At 49.8% G+C, this 21,275-nt stretch overlaps 6 protein-coding genes across 6 annotated transcripts; 4 read left to right on the forward strand and 2 right to left on the reverse strand.

The window, feature by feature from the left end:
* Positions 1-370: 370 nt before the first annotated feature.
* On the forward strand, positions 371-2,791 carry ASPSYDRAFT_51232 (ABC1 kinase family protein). Its single transcript, XM_040848254.1, has 4 exons — positions 371-934; positions 1,000-1,604; positions 1,657-2,229; positions 2,294-2,791. Exons 1-4 carry the CDS (start codon positions 516-518, stop codon positions 2,539-2,541), a joined length of 1,845 nt encoding a protein of 614 aa, XP_040696932.1. The 5' UTR covers positions 371-515; the 3' UTR covers positions 2,542-2,791.
* A 128-nt stretch (positions 2,792-2,919) lies between these two features.
* ASPSYDRAFT_51233 (uncharacterized protein) lies at positions 2,920-3,626 on the forward strand. Its single transcript, XM_040848255.1, has 2 exons — positions 2,920-3,043; positions 3,164-3,626. Exons 1-2 carry the CDS (start codon positions 3,011-3,013, stop codon positions 3,365-3,367), a joined length of 237 nt encoding a protein of 78 aa, XP_040696933.1. The 5' UTR covers positions 2,920-3,010; the 3' UTR covers positions 3,368-3,626.
* Positions 3,627-5,671: 2,045 nt separating this feature from the next.
* Positions 5,672-6,973, reverse strand: ASPSYDRAFT_163398 (putative mitochondrial carrier protein; the record flags this gene model as incomplete). Its single annotated transcript, XM_040843161.1, has 2 exons — positions 5,672-6,441; positions 6,499-6,973. The coding sequence occupies 2 exons, from the start codon at positions 6,971-6,973 to the stop codon at positions 5,672-5,674; spliced, it is 1,245 nt and encodes a 414-aa protein (XP_040696934.1).
* A 708-nt stretch (positions 6,974-7,681) lies between these two features.
* ASPSYDRAFT_212922 (ubiquinol--cytochrome-c reductase subunit 7) lies at positions 7,682-8,673 on the forward strand (the record flags this gene model as incomplete). The annotated part of the gene is made up of 4 exons (XM_040844056.1): positions 7,682-7,997; positions 8,173-8,281; positions 8,344-8,397; positions 8,584-8,673. The coding sequence occupies exons 1-4, from the start codon at positions 7,882-7,884 to the stop codon at positions 8,671-8,673; spliced, it is 369 nt and encodes a 122-aa protein (XP_040696935.1). The 5' UTR covers positions 7,682-7,881.
* Positions 8,674-9,057: 384 nt separating this feature from the next.
* Positions 9,058-10,090, reverse strand: alkA (DNA-3-methyladenine glycosylase II; the record flags this gene model as incomplete). Its single annotated transcript, XM_040840434.1, has 3 exons — positions 9,058-9,112; positions 9,177-9,296; positions 9,363-10,090. Coding segments are annotated over 3 exons (903 nt in total), but the record flags the coding sequence as incomplete, so codon positions are not given.
* A 4,323-nt stretch (positions 10,091-14,413) lies between these two features.
* Positions 14,414-15,728, forward strand: ecm33 (GPI-anchored protein Ecm33; the record flags this gene model as incomplete). The annotated part of the gene is made up of 3 exons (XM_040845456.1): positions 14,414-14,477; positions 14,538-15,375; positions 15,434-15,728. 3 exons carry the CDS (start codon positions 14,414-14,416, stop codon positions 15,726-15,728), a joined length of 1,197 nt encoding a protein of 398 aa, XP_040696937.1.
* Positions 15,729-21,275: the final 5,547 nt, after the last annotated feature.

The raw sequence follows: 21,275 nt of genomic DNA on the forward strand, positions 1-21,275 counted from the left end.
GTTTTCTTCTTTTTTTTTGTCTCTTCCTTTCTCTGTCCATGTTTTCCTTGGGTTACAATTCAGCAGTTGGTTGGTTCCCTGGCTGGTAGAGTGAGGAATATGGGGCACCTAGGCAGTGGTGCATGTAGATAGTAGCAGTCACTTTCATACTCCGTATCACTTGCAGGGAACGCCGTCACATCACATATCAGTGGACACAACTACGTACCAGGGTAACCAGTCCACGTAAAAACGTAGATCCCACATGTGAAGAACAGTGGCGCGCGACTTCGGGCGCGGCGAGTTCCGGGCCTGCGAGACGAAAATGCCACGATCTGCGCCGCAACGGCCACGCGACAATTTTTTGTCTCTTCCGCCATCGGCCTTGCAACTTCCTTCTCTCCTTCTCTTGTGACCTCACTCCGCCTCCGTCAGTCGCCCAATGGCCCTAGGGTGGTACGGATGAAAGACATCGCCTGGCTCTCTTTTATATTTGGTTTGTGGTCGTGCTCTACACGGCATTGTTTGTGTCCGGTATGAGGGTGGCACTCCGCACCCCACTACGGGCTCTCGGTTTTGACCCGGCGCCCGTCGTCCGATATACCTCAGGTTCTGCCCTCAAGGGGCTTGCGCGCCAGGATACACGCGCATTACCCAGTGCATGGACTCCTGGATTGTCTCGATCGAATGCCTCGAATTTCTTGCCGCGCGACTCTCGAGCGCCCTTTTCTACGAAGACATTCCGTTTATCTGGATCGCAAGAGACAGCTAGCGGTCAGGGGAAGAAGAAGCAGTCTGGTGCTGACCAGTCCGGAAAGAAATGGATTAAGTATGGAATCATTGGAGGAGTCATCACTGTTGGGGCTGTTACATTTTCCGGAGATGCTCGACACTTCTACCGCGCCGCTGAGCGCTCGGGGAGAGTCGTTGGCACGCTGGCAGTCTGTATCAATGAGTAAGTCGGTTGTGCTTGTTCATCTGATATGTAAAAATATTCTGACGCATTTTATTGTACTTTAGTTACCGAGTAACTCTCAAGCAAGAGACCGCGACGCCCGAAGAACGAAGCGAGGTGATTCGCGCCTGCCACAAGCGTTGTGCTGAGCGGACACTGCGTGTGCTGGAAAAGAACGGATCGATCTTCATCAAACTGGGACAACATTTGAGTAGCATGGGCTACCTGCTTCCGCTGGAGTGGACGACGACCTTCGTCCCACTTCAGGACAAGTGCCCCGTTTCATCAATCGAGTCGATCGAGGAAATGTTTGTTGCGGATACTGGGAAACGGATCGATGAGCTTTTTGAAACATTTGAACCCACCCCGATTGGTGCTGCGTCGCTAGCGCAAGTGCATATTGGGACTTTGAAGGAAACTGGCCAGAAGGTTGCGGTTAAGGTGCAACATCCAGCGTTGGCGGAATGGGCACCACTTGACCTGGCTCTGACAAGAATGACGTTCTCGACGTTGAAGAAGTTCTTCCCGGAGTATGACTTGGAATGGCTTTCAAAAGAAATGGATCTGTCGCTGCCGCAGGAGTTGGACTTCCGTATGGAAGCGGAAAATGCTAACAGAGCGAGCGAATACTTTAAGAAACACTCGGATGCTCCTTTGGTAATCCCAGGAGGTACTTCCACCCACCTACGATATGTATATGACCGTATTCTGACATCCTCTAGTTGTCTCGGCCCGGAAACGTATCCTTGTGATGGAGTTCTTGACGGGTGCGCGACCTGATGACCTGGAATTCCTAGATGCCAACCATATCGACCGGGACGAGGTTTCGGCGGCTCTTGCTCATATCTTCAACGAGATGATCTTCGGTGACGATGCCCCTTTGCACTGCGATCCCCACGGCGGGAATATTGCCATCCGCAAGAATCCCGACCGAAAGCATCGCAACTTTGACATTATCCTCTATGACCATGGCCTGTACCGTGACATTGCTCGTGAAACGCGCCGCAACTATGCTAAACTTTGGCTCTCTGTTATTGAAGCGGACGAGTCTCGTATGCGAGAGTACTCGCGCAAGGTAGCTGGCGTTACAGATGAGCAGTTCCCTCTCTTCGCAAGCGCAATCACGGGCAGAGACTACACTGTCCTGACGAAACAGAGCATCACTTCAACCCGTACTGAAGCGGAGAAAGAAAATATCTCTGGCGCTCTAGGCGAGGGCATGCTGCAGCAGCTGGTGGAGTTATTGGGCCAGGTGCCCCGAATCATGCTCCTAATCCTTAAAACAAATGACCTCAGTAAGTTCTCGTGGCGCCAATATCTGAATATCCCAGAAATCCAGCTAAGTAACACACCTTTTAGCCCGCAGCCTCGACGAAAATCTACATACCCGACAAGGCCCCGTGCGAACCTTCCTCATCCTTGCACGCTACGCGACCCGCACTGTTTTCGAGGAACAGATGGAGATCGTCCGTGAGAGTGGTGGGTTGTTGCGCCCATCGAACTTCTGGCGTTTTCTCTGCGCCTGGACGAAGTTTCTTCGCGTTGAGCTGAAGCTCTCCGTTTATGAAACCGTGCTGTCACTGAAGAGCCGCATGGGACTATTGTAGTCCACCATGCTGATCACGAATATGTTGAGTACCTACATCGCACCATTGTACTATTTTAATCTTCCACTATAGCTGTGCATTATGGCGTGGCGTTCACTTTCACCATTCCCCTATCTTTTTTTGTCTGGAATTTTTTAGACGATGTGTTTTTGGCTATCTGAAGATCCGCTTACACCTTGGGTATTAGAATTGGACTAGTAGAATGTATATAGATTTGCTTGAATATGAACCTGTTAAAGTAACACAAGGACGTGTGATATCAATAATCCCCTACTTTGTGTAGATGGCTGAGTGAAATTATGCCTAGTTGCCCACTGTTAGCTCCTTGGGCCAAATACCGGTAAATCTCCTCCGCGGCAAGAACACCAACATCAAATCATCAAACCACAACGTCCTGCGCTCCAAACAAACACGCAATCCATGCCAAACTCACAATAACCACCACAGCACATAAGGTAGTCTAAAAACAATGACAAAGAAACCCCTTGGCCGATCCACAGGCGTAAGTATTTCCGTCTTGCTTCTTTCTTCCCGCGGCCCCCCGGGCATCCAACCGTTTCTAGCTTCCGTATTCCTACGGAGTAGAGCTAGAACAAGGCTAGATTAACTAACTACAATAAAGTCCCTAAACGCGCCCATTGCAGCATTCACAATGGCAGTCGTACTATGCTCTTACTGCATTTACTCGATTAATTCTGCGCGGATGGGAGCTCACTCCGGCAGCGAGTCTGGGTCTCTAGCTTCGTCGTCGACTTCGGTGCAGAAGAGGCAGAGGCAGGATGAATGGGTGAAGAGGGTTTTGGAGGAGAAAGGGAGGAAGGGGTGAATTTCTGTCTCCTTTTCAGTATTGTACACATATTTTGCGTTTGATCTTTTTTTCCCGGGTTTATGGGAGTGGATGTATGGTGTTTGGGTTGTTATATTATTTGACTTAAGATTGTACTTGTATTGATCTTCCTTGGCGTATACTGTGTTTTATTGTAATTATAGTGATGGACTACGGGTGTCACTACCTAATGCTACAGTCGCTTTTACCTAGGAGAATCTTTGAACAAGTCAGCGAGGAAACCGGAAGGATATCAACAAGGCAACAAAATGAACTCGTAATATAGTTATCAGAATTTTCAGTGTATGAATGGTCATTTCCAGCCGTCTTGGACGGACAAGATCTCCATTTATGTAAAGATTCATCATGGTAAATTCACGAGGCATTGAAGGGGTGGGTATTTATGAGGATGGGATAGAAACAAGGAAAGCTTTAAAGAGAGTTATTTCTCGGTGCAACTCTTACCTGTCATATAGAAATGAGAACCTAGAGAAGGGACTCGAACTGACGAACTGATGTGACGGTTTCGTCACGGGATGGATCTAGAGCGTCGGCGAAAACAGCGTCACGCCTTTCATGCTCACGTCCAATAAAGTTTCATGTATGAAGAAATATTGGGCGTCATTTCTGAGAAACACCAGGTTGATGGGGGGTCAAAGCACTAGATGCAAATGTTTGTGTTCTGAGACCATGCGACGGCTTCTATGACAGCCTCTTAACTCTAGAGAGTTATCGCTTAAAGAAAAAGGCACACCACGTTATCCATCGAGTAGCAGTGGCCGGAGGGACATAGTCCAATTACATGACCCGAGAATCACCTTTCTGTTTGCCTCATGCGATAACGTCCTGCCCGGTATTCCTAAAGTGAGGTGGTGTTAGCAACGAAGAGCAAAAAGAAGATGCGGTTCCCGGATGAACCCCGTGCCAGAGATCGAATTCGAGAACCGCATCTTCCTTGCGCCGCTCCGGTGGCCTAGCGGGTGCGCAAACCCGCTCGGCCGCAGGAGCGATCACACCAGAAACATTCAGGCTTTGAAAGAAACTCCAAAGAAAGAACCTTCGATATTTTTCCCACCGCATCCCCAGAAACAAGGCGCAAGGAGAGCGGGTGCTGTAAGAGTAAGGGGAAGCCCGTCACGACCCGCGAAACTGACACTTCTTGCTCAAAACGAAGCACAAAATTCGCATGTTGTACAAGAGACAGCTCTGCGGCGCCTTCGAGTAATTTTATCTGTCGGGAAGTAGCGAAACAAACAGTCGAAACCCCGAGGACGATTGGCATTGCGAACGCCGAAGAGGAAGGAACAACTCCAAAGGAAGGTCCGTACGTCGACAGCTGGAAATAACAGCGGAGATAACGGAAACACGCTACATAGTAACGAGTTCCTAATCCCAACATCCCATGAATTGAACTTCTTCAGTTATCTGGAGTTTCTCTCTCTCAAGAGTGTCATGATATGGAGTTTCTTTGAATGGAGTTGCCGTCGATTGTCTGCTTCAAAGGTAGCGACGCGGTTTATCGTTCCGTCAATTGGGTATTCATGTATCTTGCTGAAGCGCAGGGGCCATTGTAGGTCAAGGCCTTCTCGTCGGAAGTATTCTGGGCAGACGGATTGCATACACACAGCTGGTTGAAATTGGCAATGGCACCGTGTCACTCAATTGCTAAATTTAAGCCTTCTGCAATTGATGTTGACGCTTATTATTCTATCAAGTAAAATAACTCGGACGAATTTATCGACAGAGACTTGCGCATAATTATGGGTGCGAGCCTGGTGATGCGAGTTTGGTTGTTTTGCTGAAGTCGAGCTTGCCAATAAAAGTTTCAGGTTTTTGTTCCGCAGATGGATTTGTGTGGAAGTAAGGGTCACATGACCACATCCGCTACGGACGTTATACCAGTTATACGTGCTACTTATGCAGGTGCACAAGGCCGGTGCTTTAAAAACCATAAATAAATTGGAGAGATGGGAATAGGTGTAACAATAGCTCGTATAATATGTACATGTCGAGGCACATAATCACTGGAATCTGAGATAATAGAACGGCGCTCATAAAACACGAATCTTGGTGTTTAACGCTGAGGAATAAGAACCCCATCACTCTATAAAGACACCGTAGACATAGAAAATGAACGGAGGTGAAGCACAAATCTCGTTCAGGTATCGACTGCGATTTGCAAGACGCGAGGTATAAGCTCTAAAAGGCAAGGGAAAGGCAAAACAACGGCCTCTTTATGTAATGTAAGCCCGCTGCAGCAATTCATAAATCAAAGGATGACGAGGATATCATAAATCAGATCATCTAGATCGCTCCTGGGGAGTTTTGTTCCTCCTCCATTCGACGCTTCGCTTGTCCCTCGTGTTTCAGGTGTCCGATGAGCTTTCGGAGATACTCATACGTGAGCATTGTGGTCATGGCAGCGGGAACAGCTCGAAACAGATTGGTTCCGATACCCGAGTAGAATGCCCGCCACCCCTCCTCCTGTAGAATCGTTTGGCATGTACGGATAATCCCCGAGTAACGAGGTTTGTTGGGCATGCCGTCGGATGAAGACGCCCCTGCACCTCGTGCAGGATCCATGCTCCCCAACCCTCCTCGGAATGCAATCTCCTCGTGTGAAGGAGACGGTTGGGTCCTTTGTTGTGTTTGAAGTCTCGTCCGTAGCACCTCATGCGGGTATGTAACAGTGCTAGCACATATCTTACTCAGAAAAGTTGCGCAACCGATTCCAACCCAGTGGGAACTTCCGGTATCAGGATGTTCACCAATACTGTAGCCGGTAAATGCCATTTTCAGGTATTCATAAAGAGGAAATTGGATAGCAACGTGCGCCAGCCCCAGCAAAGCCGGTGTCAAGCCAGAATAAAATGAAAGGAACCCCTCGGTCATGTACATCTTGCGGGCTGCGTCCCACGTACCGCTGTACTGCCAAGGAGCTCGAAAACCCTCTGTAGTGGACCTTAGACTCTGTGACATGAGCCGTGTCTTGATTACCCAGATGGGGTTGGTAGCAATGGTAGAACATGCTCCCGCTGTTATAGAGGCGTATCCTCTCGATAACCACCAATTATCTGGAGATAAAAGAGTCAGTAAGATCCCGAAAGCCAGGGAAGACAATTAGCGCTCACCAGTAGTCTCATAGTAGAATTCTCGTGATCGGTCATAAACTGCTAGGTAGACCGCCCATGTAGGCAGATAACCTAGAAGCATTGGACCTAAGCCCTGGTAAAGGCCTCGAATACCATCTTCTCTCCAAATTACTCTTCCAGTGCCCAGCATGCCTCGGTATAACGTGCTCGCCTCCACCATCTTCCCTCGCCGCACGAAACCCCCCTGGGCCTGGAGCTTCGTCTTGATCACGTCGAGCGGACATGTCACAATCCCTGAAGCTACACCTGCACTAGCCCCGCAAAATGGAGCGACGTACCAGTCCGGCACACGGGCAGCAAAGCGCTCGACGCGGGCAACGAGGGTCGAATTCGAACTTGACGTAACCGCGGGGGGCATATGAACGGTCTGGGACGGAGGTCTGTCGGGAACTGCCACCTTCTGCTCGTTAGAGCTGCTGGATGCCTCTGATGTGTTGTGTTCTCCTGAAAACATCCTTGCAGCCAGCGCTCAAGCAGTTCCACAGCAGTCCGTTTTGATGTTTTCACCGATTAGGGATCCCGGAACCGAGCATATCGGTGCCCGCTCCGGAACCCAAAATGCCCTGAAAACCCGCGGTGAGGTGGTGTGAAGGTAAGGTGCGGTTCGGAAATCTCGGGGGAAGGAAATGGATGGCCAAGCGCAGAGGTCCAACTTCCAAGGATTTATCGACCAAGCCGGTGGTGCCGAGCCGCTTTTTATTTTAAGGTTGCAATAGATGGCGCACAGATGTGTGCGCGGGGTTGGCGAGTTGTCGGGGCAGTGACAGATGATAAAAAAAAAGAAAGGGAACGAGAGGAAGTGATATTACAACGACCGATACCCCAATCCCACTTCGGAAGTCGGATATCGTGGGTGGTGGATTGAATTTCAAAGCCTCAGGTGTCAAATGACGAGAGACGAGAATGGATCGAGAACTCAAGGGTCGAATCGGAGTCGGAGATGTGGGCGATATTCCAACGTTGCGACTTGCGCGACTCCAACTTGCGTCAGAGCTAGCGAGCAGCCAAGTCATGTGCAAATGTCTTAGCTGCACCTCCGCTCGGTTCTTCACTTGCTTGGGCCTTGGTTTCTCCTCACCGGGCGGGAGCCGCTCGGATTGCCGCCTGAGGCATGATCCAAAAAGTACCGGATCACGTGCGGTCTGGATCACGTGTGCGGACCGGAACAGGCTGTGGCCTTTCTGCCTCAGGTCTGTTAAGGCATCAATATCGGATGTTTTTGGGAAAGTTCACCCGCGAACCTCCCGTTTTGCACACCAACGTCGGGCCATCTCTGTTCAGCTTGACTGACTCCCTGCGAACCCCCTTCCACTTCCCACCGTCAATTGGAATCGCCCGTCGCTGCCCGTCGGTTTATTCACCATGTCGGCCCCTTCTATCGCCAACTACATTGCCAAGCGCCCTTTCCTGAGGCGCTGGATGCAGCCCATTGCCAACTGGTATGTCGACGCTGCTGGCTACAGGAAACTCGGTCTCAGGTACACAACTCTTCTCCTTGGCGATCCCAGGGCAGGCGCTGGCGACAATATGGATACAATTGCAATCATGATTGTTGATTATGACGCTGTGCAAATTGCGATCATTGTCGCTCCCGCTTGTCCGGGGCCGCCGAAACGCAAGTCGAGTGCAATATCAGACTGACTGGAATATTAGATTCGATGACCTTATCCCCGAGGAGAACATGACCGTCCAGACTGCTCTCAAGCGTCTCCCACCTAAGGAGGCCTACGACCGCGTCTTCCGTATCCGCAGAGCTTTCCAGGTTCGTTTCATCATATGGCATTTGTGGGAGGAGCAATTGGCTAAGACTCTCCTTTTACACAGTGCTCTGTTTCGCACACCCTTCTTCCCGTCGAGGAGCACACCAAGCCCAGCGAGGTGAGTCGATTTGAGCATACCCGACTTCCAACAGCTTTTCCAGGTCTCCGCATAAGCGATCGACCAATCCCGTGAGCGGGATTTGTCAATCCGCCAGTACCCCATATAATTCACTTATATTGGATACAATGGAGTTCTGGAAGGATGTCGGGTTGTAAATGGCAGTAACACTAATTGCGTCGCTAGGATGTCGAGTACCTGGGCCCCATCATCCGCGAGATCGAGAAGGAGAACAAGGAACGTGAGGATCTCGACAACCTTGTCGTCAAGCGGTAAATGGCTACTTGCGATGTTACCATGGAAATTATAAAATCTCCCCTGGGATATAGACGTGCGGGATAGGACGATACAAGATTTGTTCCTCTCGGCTTTATGCTCTGTCGAGTAGAGTATTTGCCAAATGTTGCTTGAGCCTTTGGATTTACGTCGTGCAAACCACCTGTACTGATACTGTACAAATTTATTCTCCTTCTTCTCCTACCTTATCCAGTTCAAATTATATTGTGCGAAGACCGCTTCCTACTGTCCAAGACCAATCATGGATATAAACTAAATGATCTCTAAATCTATACTGATATAGTATAAACCTGGGACTGTTATACTTTACCTAACGTTTGCAGACCATGACAAACCTACCAGCTTGCTCGCCGTTCAACCAGTCATGACACCTACGTCGACTTCCTCTACACGCCACATATACCACATAAAAAGGGATCTGAATAATGTGAGAAACGTCTTACACCACGTCGATGGGTCCAAATCTGGGGTTATCAACATACCTATACGGCGAGAACTTGGCCGCCAGCTCTAGCATGTCATTCTCCGACATGTACTTGAACTTACCGCCCTTTGCCTTGAGTTTACTCACATCTTTACCTAAAAAAGCAGCACATCCCCTCCTGCATCACAGTTAGCTCTCCCTCAGGAACCTTAACTAGAACCCCAAGCAAAGTCGAGAAACTTACTGAACACCCAAATCTCCCGTCGAAAACACATCCGTCCGCTTAAGCGTAAAACAAGCAAACATCTCCACAGACCACCTTCCCAACCCCCTCACCGCAGTCAGCTTCTCCAACAGTTCCTCATCACTAGCATTCAGCAACATCCGCGCACTCAACTCCCCACCCGCAAACTTCTCCGCAAGTCCTTGGATATACTCCGCCTTGCGCTGCGACAGCCCCGCAGTCCGTAACGTAGCAATCTCACACTTGACAATCTCCTCCGGTGTAGGGAAGTAATCCTCCGCCCAAGTCTCCTCGGCGTGATTCAGCCCAAACAACAGCGCCACAAACTTATCACGGATCGACCGCGCCGCTGCACCGGAAACCTGCTGCCCGATTATCGTGCCGACGAGGCTGCGGAATGGGTCGATTTTCTCGGCCAGGCCCTCGGGCGAGAACAGCGCGCAGTGGTGAGCTTTTATGAGCGGTTCCAGACGGGCGTCTGTGGCTATTAGGTGTGCGATTGCCTGCTCGAGCAGCGTGCCGGTTGTTGCGGTGGGGCGTGGCAGGCCGGATTTCGAGGGTGAGATGTCTGCTGTTCCTGGTGGGTAGGTGACAAGAGAGGAGCCGTGGGGGGTTAGGAGGGTTGCATTTGTTCGGTGCGGTTCAACGGGGCGGTTGAGAGGGGGTGGGGTCTGAGGGCGGGTGTTTGAGGTTGGTGTTGTATTCGATGTTGTCGCTGTTGTTGTCGGACTGTCCCAGTAGTTTGTACTCGTGCTGGGGGTGGTGCTATTGTTGTTGCTGACGGGGGGGTTGAGCGGAGGTGCCGTGGTTGTTGGGTTGGATTTGTCGGAGGCATCGTCTGATTCCGTAACGGATTGGGGATGTGAAGTTATATTCTTGATTGTTTGTGTCTTCTTTGTCTTTTCCTTCGTTGATGGTCTCCGAGCTTTTGTGATCCCGTTGCTGGGTTGCGGTGCTTGGATGGTTGGTTTGAGCGGGAGCACTGCGCTCAGTCGGGAGGAGCGGCGGAGGGCCATTTCGCCCTTCAAAATCTATGGATTGGAAAAAATATAACGCTGTTTAGTTGTTCGGATTTATGAGTGTTCTGAGGAGGAGAGAGCTTGGTTCCCAGAATCTGGGGTTCCGAGTTAGCGGCCCACTGCGATCATCCTTACGAAAGTCACGAGAATCTCGTATTCGTGTCACCAAGGAGCCAACTCGAAAACCTCGTTTGTTCGGCTCGCAACATGAATGCACAATGTCATTGCTGGCAATGGAGCTTGATTTGGCGTTGTGCGTCGGTGTTTATGTCCAGGCACTGAATCGGTTTTCGCATCAATAATCGTTCGCGCCGCTCCAACTATGCGGAGTCGAACTATTACAGGAATACAGGTAGATATCTGTACCGAGTTGGCATGGGGAATCGACCTCAATGGAGTGCCCCGAACGCACATCCAGTGAGAGGGTAGATTCCGTAAGCAATTCCATATTGGCAATACCTACCCGCTACATCGATTGCCCGCCCGCTTCTTATCACTTCTAACGTCACTATGTAGGGTTGTACGGGAGTTTGCCGTGTGTTTATCAGCCACCAGATTGTCTACAAACGTCATATTGGACTGGTAGGCAGTACCGGGGCTTGCAAGCAAATTATAACCCGTATCTTGCAGCAAAGTATGAAGAGGTTGAGCGCAATTGCAGGGACCCGGTTCAGTGGACAAAAACCCTTGGCAACTTTGCGCGGTATGATATCTAAGACGGTAACGAACCATCGGCTGTTAGTCTTCGTGGCTGGCGCTACTAAGTACTACTGACTTTGGAAGGACCAGGATGGGGACAGAATGAATTTCCAATGCAAAATGCCTGAAACCACCGGAGATTTGTGGTTCAAGCCGGTCCCTTGCCTTCGGGAATCAAAGGCCCAAACCAGCCTCCTCCGGTACGGTTTCCGAGCGACAACCAGATAAGAACGGCTTTCAGTAACTGGAGTTAAAGATAATGCCATGTGCACTTTTCCGTGCGGTTATTGGATGTATTTTTGAGGTAATCGGAGATCCAGGGCTACGACAATGGTGGTCTGCGTGGGGTCAGAGGCCTCGGGGATGCCGACCAAGGTTAAACCAAGTCAGCTATAAACATCACAACGATGGTATTCAGGTATATTATGTCCCTGTCGATAAACTCGAGTCACGGCGCTTTCGTTTCACCGCTGGAATCTTTGCACCGTTAGCCAACTGGCGCTGCTGGCTTCAAGATGTCGTATGAGCGACGAATCGCGGTTGTGTGGTGTGTGGTGAAACACGAAAAGCCGCTGTGCTGTTTCATTTGAGATAAAAAGCTTCGTCCTGTTGTGACCAATCATTCTCCGGCCGGCGCCCAGGCGTCAGACCAGCGCGGGAAGCTGAACCCTGAATGTGGTAGCAAATTGCGGGTCAAACAGCTTGCAGTCACGCAGTGTGCGAAGTATAGATTTTGGATTTGCGGATTAGAATCAGGCTCCGAGCCTGTGGTCAGTTCAGCAACAGTCTTCTAAGAACCAGCTCGAAGAGTTTGGGACTTTTGCACGGTAGGAGGTCGGCACTTGTTAGCTGCAACCTGTGCTTTTATGATCAGCGCCGCGAATAATACATAAAACGGACAAAGTTCTCGCCCCGTCGGCCGCTACTCAAGTCGACGCAAGTGGCGCTCAAGAACGTGTCGAAGCGAAGGAAAGATGCGTGATACATGTGTGCAGGGCACTCGCATCATCATTTCACAGGTTTGCAACGTGTACAAGGCATCAAGCAGTCAATGATGCCGAGCGTGTACCTATCTGCGCCGTCAGGAAGCGAGAATTCGGGTTGATCAGAGGCGAAATGTAATGACTAATGAGGTAGACGAGACGAAACCAACGGAGTCCTTCCAAGATTTTCAAACAATAAAGGGACTTCGTTTAATGAGGGTGACGCAGGCCGATCTCTGCTTACGGAAGAACACAACTTGGAAGTTGACGGCCAAGATTGCGATTTGCGATTGCAACAGATATCAGTGGAGTCTTTGATGTGCTAGTGGCCGAGTGACGACTGACGAGTCTATCTCGTCGCGATCCTGTGCTCAACTGTTCATGCATCTCATTCTCATGGACACTAATAACAGAATAATGAGCTTCTGACGGATTCATTCGAACATTTCTGAGGCGCATTCTTGTTGATGGTCGGCATCCGAGATTCGTCGCCCCCGACGGTATCGGAAAAGAGATTCGATGATGACAGCGATCAATGGGTCGGCAATCAAAGGAGTCAATTGAATAGGGTCCATTTGGCATTGAGCATCAACCAAGCTTTTGCATCGCCACTTCTCGATAATCAACTCCTGGAAACGGCCAGTCCAGGGCCCCGTGCAAAGTTTTTCTCTCCCTCGTTCACAGACTTGTTTTTACCGGTATCGCCCCTGTATTGTATGTACGTTACGGGAGTTTCCAATCAACAGACGAAGGCTCACACGTGATTAAGCCCCATAGATTTGCCACTTTATTCTTAGTGCTCATTCCAATTGTAGATTTCATTGGCTAGTTACTGCCATCGCAGCCCACCTGTACCTGGAATTTGTTGATGATTTGATAAACTGGGCCAATTGTTGTTTAATTACCAACCCATGACCTCATGAAAGAAGAACAGTGCGAGATCGAGTCCTGGCAACAGACAACACACTCCCCCCTCGCATGATGCTGCAAGCGATGAACGCCTGTTGGCAACGATTATACGTTGCCCATCAAAGATGTAGAGTTTCTTTGTGTCGGGTTTCTAAATTCCAGGGTTCTGTTGGCATGACATACCAACAGATGGCGGGACGGAGAGGTGCCAAACAAAGTCGAAAGCGGGGCCGCCACACTCGCCCAAATTTACCGGACGACGCGTCCACCCCGGAGTGGTGGTAGAGTCGGACTTTGAATTTTTCCGTTTGTATACATAGTAACATTCCTCAATGTCTGACAACCTGACACCGTATTGGCATATCCTGGAGGCTCGGGAGGAGGGATGGACGGGAATAGAAAATTCGATGTTGACATTCGAAACTCACGGATGCAATTAATCGAACGGGTCCTCGGATTGGACATCACTTGGCGTGGTTGGCGACAGCGTCCAGATCTCAATCAACCAGCCAGTAAAAACACCGCAACGGAAACGGCTTGATATCTTGGCTTTTTGTTTACGTCGATATGCTAGGTTTTATGGTTATCCGTCATCCGGGAACGAATGATCTGAATACTAATACTACTAGTTATTGCGTCTATGATTCTTATGATCTGACTGGGTTTGTACGTACTTTAGTAAGTGTCGATAGGGAATCTCAGCGTTCAGGCAGAGTTGAAACAAGTAGTCGACTAAGTGGGTGCCACTAACTATACTTGTAGTGGTAGTAAGTAATAATGTCTGGGCAGCGACCGCGGCAAACAAAGTCAACAACCGAAGCAGACTATATGAATATGAATATGAAGGTGGACAAGAACGGGCGATCTATGGCGGTCTGCATTCTGATGGTCATACAAATAACGAAGAGGAGTTTGAAGGTCTTGTAATGCTGTGAGACTGCTATGGGGACAGGCACAATACAACCAACGTAATGCTGCCGTAATTACAACAATGCACGGTGGCCCGGTATTGTAGCAAGGAGAGCGGTCCACCAACCACTCCTGGGCCACGACTCCTTTCTTGTCCTCCCTGAAAGCCTGCTTTCCTCCTCTGGCGACTCACCATCCAGTCCTTCCTTTTTTTCCCTCGCTTTCTTTCTTTCCCTTCATTCCTTTCCAATTGAAACCGTGCCTTCCGAATCCGTCTTCTCGTCCCCCGAGAAACGTCTGCCTGAAGCTTCCCCCTCGTTGAAGCTCTCCTTCTTTCACTCGTTTATCTACCCTTCTTTCCCATCTTCGGCCTCCTCGCCTCTGCTTCGACTTCCCTGCACATAGGGCCAGGCATTGCCCGTCGACATATCTGTTTAATCTATCTTCCGGTAATTGAAGACTCTGCCTTCAACCTCCCACAACGCCATACCAAAAACTAACATTAATGTTTTCTCGCGAAGAGACATTACCAATGGCTTTCCTCAAGTACGCTCTTCCCGCCCTCGCTGCGGCCCAGGCCGTTCTCGCCGACAGCGGTGAGTGAATACCTGCTTCCTTTCTATGCTTGGTCGCCGCGATTCTAACTGGGGGTACAGACTGTGGTTCTGGCAAGACCATCACCATCAAGAGCCAGAGCGACCTCGACGGCTACGGCAGCTGTAAGACTCTCGACGGTGATGTCGAGCTGGACCCCAGCTTCGGCGGCACCATCACCATCAATGGCGTCCAGAGAATCAAGGGTGCTCTGACCAGCAACGGCGGCGAGAACATTACCGAGCTTGCTGCTCCTGAGCTTACCACCATTGATGACTCCTTCCACCTCGAGGGTACCGTGAGACTCAGCAGCCTCAACTTCCCTCAGCTCACAGAGGTCGGTTCTATCGACTTCCAGGCTCTTCCCGAGCTCCAGCACCTCGGTTTCGACAAGGGTGTCACCAAGGCAAATGACGTTCAGATTGTCAACACTGGTCTGACTTCCCTGGACGGAATCACGCTCGACGCTGTCAGCAAGCTTGTTGTCACCGACAACACTGACCTCGAGAAGGTTGACGTGAACAACCTCAAGAACGCCACCAACCTGATCAACTTCGCTGGTAACTACAAGGACCTCGAGATCTTGCTTCCCAACCTGGCTTCCGGAACAAACTTGACCATCCGTAACGTCAGCTCCGTCTCTCTTCCCTCTCTCAAGAAGCTTGAGGGTCAGCTGGGTTTCTGGGGCAACAAGTTCTCTTCTCTTTCTGCCCCCAACCTTACCGAGACTGGTGACCTTGTTTTCGAGGACAACTCCAACCTCAACAACCTCAGCCTTCCCGTTCTGGAGACTGTCAACGGTGGTTTCTTGATCACCCGCAACGACAAGCTCAGCACTATCAACTTCCCTAAGCTCGCCACCGTCACCGGTGCCATTGACTTCTCCGGTGCTTTCGACAAGTAAGTTTTCGGCGCCGTTTAGCGACGGTTAGCTCAGCGCTAACGTTTCCTTTTACAGGGCTACTCTTCCTTCCCTCAAGAACGTCAAGGGTGGTTTCAACATGCAGAGCAGTGGTAACTTCAGCTGTGAGACGTTCAACTCCTGGAGGAAGGACAACACCATCCACGGAGATTACAAGTGTGAGTCTGAGGCCAAGGACCCCTCCACTGCTGACGGTTCTTCTGGTTCCGGCACTTCTGGAAGTGGCAGCAGCGACGATGACCAGGATGGTGCCGCTGTCCTCACCGGTGCTAACCTCCCCATCATGGGTGCTGCCGCCATTTTCGGTCTTCTCGCCCAGTATGCTTTGTAAGCTGCCCAATGGATACCTGTCAGTCGTGTATGCAGCTTTGTCTTCTGGTTTCGTCTTTTCCTTCGCCCATCGTGGTTGTGTAAAGTGACATAATAAGCACCGGGTTTTTTATATCTGTATCGTGTTCTTATGATAATAATTTGAAGTTTTGAGCACCATCAACATCTTCCATCAGCGATCGTTGGAAAGTGCCCTTGGTCTAGTGGCCGTGGTGGAATTTGCCGAGTATGGTGGAAGTTCTGAGCAGGGGTGCTCGAAATCTTGTTTTTACCTGTTTTATAGACGTTCTTTCCACAGTCCATGCTTATCCGTTTGATGACCATCTACAACAGTACTACTATAATATCCACACTTGACGCCCTTCTAATCCTGTATTTTCTCGATTTTTCGTCTATTCCACTGGTTGACGCTCGCCGAGTGAACCTTCCATCACGCGGATGCCGATGAGCTTAATCTCCGGATAGATCAAAGGCTTTTCAGTCTTTCACTACCGTCTGCCATCTCATGTGCGGAAACTATTTATGTATCTTGAAGCTTGTGTTTTATGCCCTCCACTACCATTGCCGTTGCTAAAAGTTATCCCATCAGACGGGCTAATTATTCTCAATAATCGCTCTAGATGTCTGACGATTGATTGGTATTATTATAGGAATCAATGTTGTTTCCAGTTGTAGTATTGGTGATTCGGGGGTATACTTCGAATATATATATCTTCGGCACTCTAGAGATAATCTAATCCAAAACACCGTTTGTTCTTGTAATGCTGGCTCATAAATTAACTTTTTTTATATAACTGCGTGATAGATACCCCATGTCTCGATATTTTACTCGTTACCTTCTTCATCCTTCAGTGTTGTTTGGTTTCAGTGATTGCGAACCCATATCGAGACTATATCATAGCCTTTCCTCAACAGATACTCCTGCCTGGCCGAATCTTGCCTTTAATGATTCTTCGTGATTGACATTAAATATATTCTAAAATAATATCCTATGAGTACAATATCGGAAAGAATCGACACTGGGATTGTAGTATACTCGTTGGCCGCTGCACAGCCGGCGCACGTTGTAAGGTTCTAATGAACCTGACAAGATCTCTCAAGTTCAAGACTATACATATAAAATCTCACGACCCGAGAACTATACTCGAGGCTGTTCAATGAAGGCTGTAATTTCTATATTTCTATATTCCCTACAAGCACCCTCCTATGTCGTGGGCGTTGTGTGTAATAGTTTATGATTCCAGACCAACCGAACTCCCACTTATTGGCCCGCGGAAACAATTTCCACCGGAAATTCACAGCAGCACAGACCCAAGGCAACCTTCGGTTGGAAGGTCCTTCGGTTCAAACCTTCCAACTTGGGGGACTGAGAGCTCGAGAGAGAGGCCAAAGCTGCGCCGCGGCACGGTTATCTTGTGTGGCCGCAAACCTGATTTGGGCCATCAACCAGGCCATCCCTGTGGTTTGGTACTTTTTTCTTTCTTTCTTTTTTTCTTTTTTTTTTTTCCCCTTTGCCAGCGTCCTCATCCAGAAGTCCCGGTACGAGGACAAAACGCCCTAGAGTATCCAGGATCTAGGCCTTGTCCATGAACTACGCAGAGATCGTGGCCATAGCTAGACACGTACGACTGCCACTAAAGAGATTCATCGATCCTTCCACCCCTTGGATCCTGGGTATGGAACTGGGCATGACGTGGTCATAGAGGTGAGAGGAGTTCGCGGCCATGCACCATGAAGCTACCTAAAGTATGTGCGTCGATGAACCACCTCCCCCCCCCGGCGGGAACTCCTGCCCTGCTTATCTAGCTGTTTATATCTGGATACCGAGAAACTGGACCCCGAGCCCTCCGTTACAAGGCAATGATTCATCCGACTCGATGAAACCGATGAGAACCTCTCGAACTAACCATTAATGACGACAAGGCATCTACCAACTTATGTAATCGGTGCAACCTCCTAGCGGACTGGACCTAATCTCCATCACTGATTCAGTTTGTTCTAGCCCTGGCCTCACTCGAGAGCCAATGTTCTATCCTTGCATACAAGTTCCAATTGAATTGGAACTTGGAAGCCTGAGTCGCGTTGGCTGTGCATCTTGCTTGCATTTCTCGGGCCGGGACGCGCGGGCGACCACTGTACTTGCCACAGTAACTTGCCTCCACCCCTCCTCTTTCATCAGGTTGACTTGCAGTGACGGAGTATCTTCAGATCGCCACTCGATGCAACTAAGTAAAGACAGTGCATCGACTACAGTCTCGATGCGTTCCGTAGCCGGCAGAAGCAAGATAGGGATGCTCCGCAGTACATGTTTCGATTTGTAAAACATGCGCCGGGAATGGACGAACCTCGAAGTATGGAATCGAGGATAAGTGGCCTGGCACTAGGTTCTGGGTGGTCAGTAAGGTGTGTGCCTTGCTTTGTACCGTGGTTTCATTGATTTTGCCTCCGGAGAGGATACCTAAGGAAGAATTGACTGCAATGAATGAATTCCCAAGTAGGCTTGGTAGATCATGGACAGGTCGTTTTTCAACGCCCTATCCTGGAAAGTGGGGACCCACTATTGTTCTATAAACTGTCTCCTGATGCACAGATTATCCCGGATCTGTGAGTTGGGTTTGCGCCTGCCTATGTTGGAAGTGATAATACATCAGTGCTCGGAGAGAGGATAAGGAATCAAGCCGCTGATGGAGATGCATCGGTGATGCCCGAGAACTGTGAGTGCGAGCAGTATGGGAAAAGGAATTTTCTGTTATTTTTTCTTTTGTTTGATGATATTCAGGATTTCGATGTCGTCTTGAATGTGTTTTAGTGGTTGAATGCAGTCGGACGGATCTGGAGACATGCTGCGAGCCTGCGAGTTTGAGGGGAATGCTCGAGCCAGGCGTGTTTATGCGAACGACGCAGAGGTACCAATGCTGAAAGACTGCTCTGCTTTCCGCCACGGTCAATGGCTCTCGTTCGCCGAGGAGCGTGCGCTTGAAGCTCCGAGCACGTATTCTTGGGTCTAACGGAGGAGGACCGAGGAACTAACGAGAGCTACAAATGTCCATTACTCTCAGGCCCGAACACCTGGGTCGAATATTCCTTCCCAAATCGATGGGATGAACCCCGCACGAGTGTATTTAGATTCTAGCCCTGTCTTGGTGGGAAAAGGCTGAAATAGGGAATGGATCGACCGCGAGGAATGCAGAATAAACTTTAGTTCGGTCTGGAGTCTGGACTCAAGACAGATGAAGGAACTGAAAGTACACACCGGGCATGCGGAGGTCCGAAGAAAGATGATCGATTGATGATGGATCGACGAATTAGTAGAGGGATTCAAAGATTGCGCTGGCCACTGCAAGGCTTTTCTCGAGTGTTCAGTTCACCAGAACGTGGATTAAAGATGAATGGTGCAAAATGATAGATTCACCGATGGGACCTGAGCTATCAGGTTGACTGGCTGAAGAAACGAGTAAGCTGGAACTGGGTCTGCACTCTGCAGAGGCCGAAACAACGACAATGTATGGCATCGTCCTCGGCACTCTGGAGGGAAAACCGAGTCGAATGGCCATGTACAGTGATAGCACTTACTGAAGCTGTGATTTTAGATGCAAAACTGGCCTTGGAGGCCTTGATTCGAATGTATGTGTACTGTCACTGCTATGCTAGGCCGAACGAAGATTGACATGACGACGGACGTACCTATGGGTATGCCAGATCCGGCCCGGTAGCCCACGAATGGCGAAGGTTAGCACTAAGCATATTGGAGTCCAGGATTTGAAACCGAGCACGAGTCAGCCAGAAGTGGTGGCGCTTGGACATGCGCATAAGAAAATAATCAATAAAGCTCCTTGGCTCCAGGCCTTCTCAACCATACCAGGTGGGAGATGCGGAAAACCCCAGCGAGTGCTGAAACGCCGTGAGAACGCCATGGAGAGAGTGCGAGCGCAGCGGCACGAATGAAGGGGGCAAATAGAGACCGATAAAGGGCAGTTAGATATTATCTCGCATAAAGTGTGCGTTTTGCACGCAGGGATCCCTGGTTCGCAGTCTGCAAGTTGGCGGATTGGGAGCAAGTTGAACAGTTAAACGGGGCCGTTTGGGTATAGGTAACTAAGAGCCGCTGGGAACTCCACGCGTGGAGAAAATACGGACAATGGACAGCACATAGGGCCTGTAAAATCCAGGAAGGGATCAGTGCTTTTTCCTTTTTACTTCCTGAATTCTGATACATCACTCTTCGGCTTCGTCACTTCTGTGGGCTATTCTTAGGTCGTCCTAGTTCGAGAACGGGCCCAGCTTCGACCGCGAAGTAAATTGTTATTTTCTCAGCCATCTGACAGACACAGATCATTCGTTGACATTTAGGATTTATTGGAGTTTATCGAAGTGGATTATGTTGCTCAGGCGGCTTTGCAAGGTTGAAGTTAAGACTCATTGTTATCTGTTCGATTTTTACTTCTGTCGGGGCCTCCCCACAGTAGCTGTGCCTTACGACCTAGTCCAATAGGTCATTGACGTTTTGAGCGTTCTGGGGCACCACAATGCAGAATCGCGGAGAATAAGCGAAACCAGGCGAGTTAGACAGCATTCGGATATTTTTTGAAGCGCGCCTCCCCACCTGAGACGTCGATGGCGTCTTCGAGCGATTTCACAATTCCTCAGTCCCGGCGCCTGTATCTCAAGTACATTACCATTGTACTCCGGAGAGTTCGCGGGAATTCCTCAATGAAGTTCGTGCCTAATCTTGCTGCGGGCAATCTCGAAAACGGAATAAGCATTTGATCGCAAGTAGGTATCGTGGCTTGTTTCATCAATGCGCACCAATCTCATGGTTCGCAACAACCTGCAAGCATTCGACAGCCTGTGAGAAGGGAAGCCCGGAAGTATCGAACCAGGAACCCGAGTAATAGTTCCCAACACGGTGATTATTTCATAGAAAGCAAGTAGGCAGGAAACGTGGCGCTCGAGGAGGGATCAGACAGACATTAGGGCCATAGGCACTGGTCTTTCTCCTCCTTCGAGTTAGGTCCGGGGACGGGCAGTTGACAGATCCTATCCTCTCTGCCATACGACCCGCCCCCCTCCACCACAGTGGCATGCAGAACAAATTATTGTGTAAATCATCGGGACAACAGCCCGGTAAGCGAACACGTACGTCGTACTTTACGCATCTTCGAGCATCGGCCGCCACTGATCGAAGCCTCACGAAGCTCGTTCACCATGAGCGCACCTTCCTGGACTTCCTGGGTTAGGAGCGGTTGATGATTGTACCCACACCACATGGCTCCTGTCCCATGCTCCGGGTAGTGGCCGAGCACGGATAACAGTGTTGCCTCGTCCGTTGGAGATGTCCAACGCAAATTCCAAATACTACCTGAGGTCTCAGCGGCAATCCATGCCATTGTAACGGACCATCTAGGAGGGGTCTCCAAGCCAAGAAAAGGAAACGTCCAGAACTGATTAAATGCACGATTTACAGGGACCCGGTCGCTGGGATCTCCAGGCGACAATCTTGACGGATGGAATGGACTTTCGGAGCTGTGGCGATCTCGACTCATGGCTG

The sequence above is a fragment of the Aspergillus sydowii genome, assembly GCF_001890705.1.
Source record: "Aspergillus sydowii CBS 593.65 unplaced genomic scaffold ASPSYscaffold_17, whole genome shotgun sequence".
Classification (NCBI taxonomy): Eukaryota; Fungi; Ascomycota; class Eurotiomycetes; order Eurotiales; family Aspergillaceae; genus Aspergillus; species Aspergillus sydowii.